The sequence below is a fragment of the Cebus imitator genome, unplaced genomic scaffold (assembly GCF_001604975.1).
Source record: "Cebus imitator isolate Cc_AM_T3 unplaced genomic scaffold, Cebus_imitator-1.0 Scaffold8, whole genome shotgun sequence".
Taxonomy (NCBI): Eukaryota; Metazoa; Chordata; class Mammalia; order Primates; family Cebidae; genus Cebus; species Cebus imitator.
In genome coordinates this window covers 10197230-10202350 of record NW_016107323.1, presented here as the reverse complement: position 1 = coordinate 10202350, position 5121 = coordinate 10197230, and the positions used below count along the sequence as shown (strand labels likewise).

General features: G+C 58.6%; 1 protein-coding gene across 2 annotated transcripts in view; it reads left to right on the top strand.

Annotated features, from left to right (window-relative positions):
• The first annotated feature begins 368 nt into the window (after positions 1 to 368).
• Positions 369 to 5121, top strand: part of RASAL1 (RAS protein activator like 1) — a 34567-nt gene continuing 29814 nt past the window's right edge. The window contains exons 1-2 of one of the 2 annotated variants that reach the window (XM_017543142.2): positions 369 to 1045; positions 1475 to 1719. In XM_017543142.2, the coding sequence (XP_017398631.1) occupies positions 1655 to 1719 (65 nt within the window). In that variant the 5' untranslated portion in view covers positions 369 to 1045; positions 1475 to 1654. The other variant, XM_017543148.2, reaches the window with a different exon arrangement.

The window sequence follows — 5121 nt, the reverse complement described above, 5'->3', positions numbered from 1 at the left end:
TGCTGGCAGAGCCAGGCAGGGCACTCCTGGTCCCGCCGGTCTGGGCGTTGGTGCCTGCACTCAATCTGCAGGGGCACTCCCTTTGGTGCCCGGCCTTTCTAAGAGCTTTGGGCAGGTCAACAATGAACTCAAAGGGAGAAATAAGTGTGCGTGTGGGTCCGCCTGGGGACTGGCCCTCCCTGCCTGTCACACTATCTCATTTAAAACCAGAAAATGTACAAACCTGGAGCTACCGGAGCAGAGAAAAAGTAAAGAAAATCTCTGCCCGGAGTGGAAGAGCATCCTGGAAGTCTTCCCAGCAGAGGTGACATGCGGGCCACACCTCAAAGGACAACAATCAGAATATCACTTTCTGGATGTGTGTTAGGTGCCTGTCACTGTCCCGAGACTTTTATCTTCGTAAACTCATTTAATTCTCTCAAAATCCTGTGACTGAAATGTGATGTCGTCCTCACTCAACAGATGAGAAGACCAAACCAAAGCACAGAGAGGTTGAGTGACTTACCCAAGTCCACACAGCTACCAAATGTCAGAGCCAGGATTCGAACCCCGGAAGGCAATTCAGTTACTGACTGTGAGACCTCCGCCAAGTTATCTAACCCCTCTGAACCTGTTTCTTTATCCATAAGCTGCAGGTAATGGGGCAATAGTGCAGCAGTGTGTAGTGCACATCTGTGAAGCCAAAAATGAGCTAATCCCAGTAAAGCGCTTAGAACAGTGCCTGGCACCCATGAAGTGTTCAAACAACTGTGGATGACTTTTTATCATCGCTGTAGTGATTATCTTCAAGCCTTCCCCTCCCCCATCCGGCCGCGGCTTCCTCCCCCGCAGTGCCAGCCCGTGACGTTAGAGCAGAGTCTGGGTTCTGTGTTTAACTGGAAACTAAAAGGGGATGGAAGGGGATGTTCGAGGCCCCTCCCTTGACTCTGAACGGACCCCCAGGGAATTTGCGACCCTCTCTCTGGCGACGCCTACCGCCCACCGCTAATACTTGCTCCTGAACATGGGGCGCGGAGGTTGGAGAGAGGAGGCCGGTGTCTGCTTGGTAGGCAAGGAGGGGCGGAGGCGGAGAGGTGTGAATTGTGTCGGATGAGGGACAGGAGGGGGACCGACAGCGTCTTTTGAGCCCATTGCCAACTCACCAGGAGACAGCGGCCACGCCCATCAGGACGGGGGCCCCTCCCCATCTGGCGCTGCCAGCCTAGGCGCACCCTGGTCTTCGCCGCCCGGGCGCTCTGGCGCGTCTTACTGGGGTGCCGGCAGAGGGCGCGCGAGGGGGCCCGGGGTCAGGTGGGGGACCCCACGGGAGGCGGGATTGGGGGGAGGTCCCTAGGCCACCCCTCCCGCCCCCTGCCCGCCCAGACCGCTTTCCTGGAGCTCCAGACGCCTAGGCAAGAGCCCGCTGCGCCCCTGCGCGCTTTCTGCTCGGAGCACCGCTCCTACCTGTAGAGTCCGGACGGGCGCTCCCTCCCAGGGCACCTACACCGTCTCCTCCTTTGGAAACCTCCCGTCCCAGCTACCCTGGTCTCGGACAGGCGGCGCCGGGACCCCAAGGCAGGGCGCCAGGCTTGAAGCAGGTGACATGTAGACGTCGCCTGGTCCAGCCTCGGAACCCGAGCGCCCCTCCTGCCCGGAAAGTTTGAGGCTAGGCGCCATGGCCAAGACCAGCTCCCTGAATGTCCGCGTGGTGGAGGGCAGGGCGCTGCCCGCCAAGGACGTGTGAGTACTCCTAGGGCGCTTTGGGTTAAGGGGCGCGCCAGGCCTGGGGTGGGGCTAGGGTCGCCCTTTCCACGTGCCAGGGCGGGTTGGCAGGAGGGCGAGGGGTTCTTGTCTAAGACTGGTATTGGGGCAAGTCTGCTTTAAAGGGGCGAGAGGCCATGCCCATGGCTGTCCCAGTGGGAGGGGGGCGCCCAGACTTAGCAGATGCCCTGCCCCGCCCCACCCCCGGGCAGGGGAGGAGCTGTCTTTGTTCCCGGGATGTACGTGCAGGGGGTCTTCCAGAGCTGAAGAGGGGATTAGAGGGCCAGATTCTGTCAGATCTGGGAGGGGACAAAGTGGGGGATCTCTTCCTTAGTCCAGGCAGGTGTTGGAGGTGGCTTCTCCAGGCCTGGGTGGGGGCCTAGCAAGGGAACCCTGGAGAGGACCCTTGGAGGGCCTGGGATCAGATGGGCCCCACGCCGTGTGTGCATCTGGTGTTTAGGTTTGCAGCGTGTCACCAGGTGGCCCTCCAGGGTCCTATTGACCCTAGCCCCGAGCTCGCCAGTCTTGTGGCTCCCAGCCTTGTGTGGGCTTTCCTGGGTGCTGAGCTGCTTGAAGAGGCCAATTCCCCACTGCAGCCCCTTCCCCAGTCAGGTGCGATGGGACTGGGGGACCCTACGGCTCCCCTCACTGCCAGTCCGAAGCTATGCTTCTTCCTCCAAGGTTGAGTCAGCAGCTGCTGAATCAGCAGAATGGGGGGGAGTTCCCACTCCTGCTTGGCCTAGTGCCCAGAAGGGGCGCTGAGGGCCTCAGCACCTGTGACAGGTGTGGGATCCTCAGGGGGACATTTGCTGTGTGACATTGAACCTGCTTCTCTCTGGGCCTTGGCTTCCCATTTGGGCAATGGGAGCTCTGGACTGGAGCCCCCGTCTGGATGCCTGGGGTCTCCCATCCGGCTGGGAGGGTAGAGGACCTGTTAGGAGTTCCCGTGTGGCCCAGGCGAGCAGGAACATGGATTTCGAGCCTTTGCCTGTGTCGAGGTTTGGTCTTAGCTCTGCGCGATTCTCCAAGCTGTGGGCTCCCAGAGAGGACTCTCCTGCCTGAGTTCATGACGCTCCCAGCCTCCCAACACTGCAGCTGTGTCAAGGGGGCAGCTGTTGAGAGCAGTTTTTGCCACCCCTCATCCTCATCAGGTACACCAAATAAACGTGCCCTGAACTAGCAGAGGGTGTGCTGTGTCGGCTCAGTGACTGGACAAGCCCCCAGCCAGCATCTTTCTGAGCTGTCCCCTCAGAGCCCCTGGGAATAGACAGCCTACACAGTCAGGGCGTTGAAGCCAGGCTGGGGGCCTGGCAGCTGCTGGGCAGTGGAAGGAGTCCTTTCCAGAAACGGGGTTCTCACTCACTGAGCTCTGGCCCCTCCACCAGTCCTGGGTGGGAGGTCATGAGGGGGCGATGTGTGTCCCCCCTGCACCTGGACCCTGCTCACAGTAACCTGCTGCTTCTCTGGAGGAGAAACTTGAGTCATGCCTGGTTCCTGTAGTTCCTGGCCGCCTCTCCTGCCCCCAGTTCCTGGGCTGGTGAAATAGGTCATGCCCTAGAGCAAGGGTGGGGAGGAGTCACTAAGCCCTGGCTGGGGGGCGGTCCAGCCACCCTGCCTCAGTTTCCCTAGCTGTGAGCACCCTTCTTCAAAGGGGCTCTTCCTGGAGCCTGCTGGAAGCTCCATGCTGTGGCAGCTCTTATGTGGGGTGTGTTCTTTCCCTCTTCTCCTAAGGGAAAGGGCCCAGACTGCCCGAAGCATTGTCAGGTTTGAGGGTGTCCGAGAGGAGGCCTCTGCAAGTGATTTTAGAGTTATTACTATTATAAATAATAACCACCAGTCACTGAGGGCTTAGTGTGGACCAGGTCCTGTGCTTAACACTTCATATGGTCCTATTGGCATCTCTTATTTTACTAACGGGAAAACTGAGGACCAGAGAGGCAAAGCCACTTGCCTAAGGTCACCCAGCTGGGATTTGAACTCTGACTACTCCATGTCTGAACCAGACTGGGCAGGCGATGGCTGAGAGGCCTGCTTTCCCAAGCCTGAGCTGAAGCAGGGGCCGTGGGAGAGGCCATGAGTCTGGAGAGATCAGGGGTTTGGAAGGGGCCACCCGCTCCCACCGCCGTTGCCCTCCCTGATAGGAGCCTGATAAGGCCCTCGTGCGTCAGAGCCCTGCAGCTGACTAGTGCTGAGCTTGGCTCCCAGGAGGGCCTGCAGGTCAGGCTGGGTCTGCAGGAGGGGGTGTGTCTCCCAGCCTTCTGCTAACGGGATCCCAGCCCATCTGACCCCACATCTGTAGCTGGGGAAACTGAGGAATGGGAGCCTGCATAAAGGGAGCTTAGGAGTGGAACCTAGGGAGGGAAACTGAGACACAAGGCATTGCCCAGCTGCAGATGTCTGAAGGTAGACCAAGATGGGGAAACTGAGACTCCTTGGGTTACTGAGTCCAATGGATTTGGGATGGAGCCAGAAGGGGAAACTGAGGCCTGGGACACTCTGCAGAAGGGGATTCAGAGGTAGGACCCACAGAGGAGCATGAAGACACTGGCCATCACCCATCTAAAGTGTTCAGGGATAGAGGCCAGGTAGGGAAGTGGAGGTATTGGAGCATCCAGCCAGAGGGGGCTAAGGGAAGGACTCCAGAGAGGGAAACCAAGGCACAGGGAAGGGTCATCCAGCAAGACAGGCTCAGGCTGGAGCCAACTCTTTGTGCCCACGTCCCTCTTTCCCGGAATCCCTGAGGCTTTGTGGATCTGTGACAAACTGGACACAGAAGGTGGCAGAGATGCAGGGAATGGTGCTGGGGCATGGAGGGAGAGGGCCATTTTGAGGGGTAGAGGGGTCCTTGGTTAAGAATGCGGGTGTGAGCCCACAAACCTGGGCTCCAGTCCTATCTCCACTGTTACTCCCTGCCTCCAGAGAAGGCTCTCCACAAATCCAGTCCTTCAGAAATAGCTCTGGAGGGCCCAATGCATGCCAGATTTGGGTTGGGGGGTAGGGAAGGGGGGACACAGACTCTCCCCAGGGAGTTCACAGTTTGGAAGTGTCAGGGAGGTGGCGAGACAGACACTAAATACATGGAGAAATAAGGGAGGCTGGGCATGGTGGCTCACACCTGTAATCCCAGCACTTTGGGAGGTCAAGGTGGGTGGATTACTGGAGGCCAGGAGTTTGAGACCAGCCTGTCCAGCATGGTGAAACCTCGCCTCTACTAAAAATACAAAAAATTAGCCAGGCGTGCTGGTGCGCACCTGTAATCGCAGCTACTTGGGAGGCTGAGACATAAGAATCGCTTGAACCTGGGAGGCGGAGGTTGCAGTCAACCAAGATGGTGCCACTGCACTCCAGGCTGGGTGACAGAGAGCGAGACTGTCTCAAAAA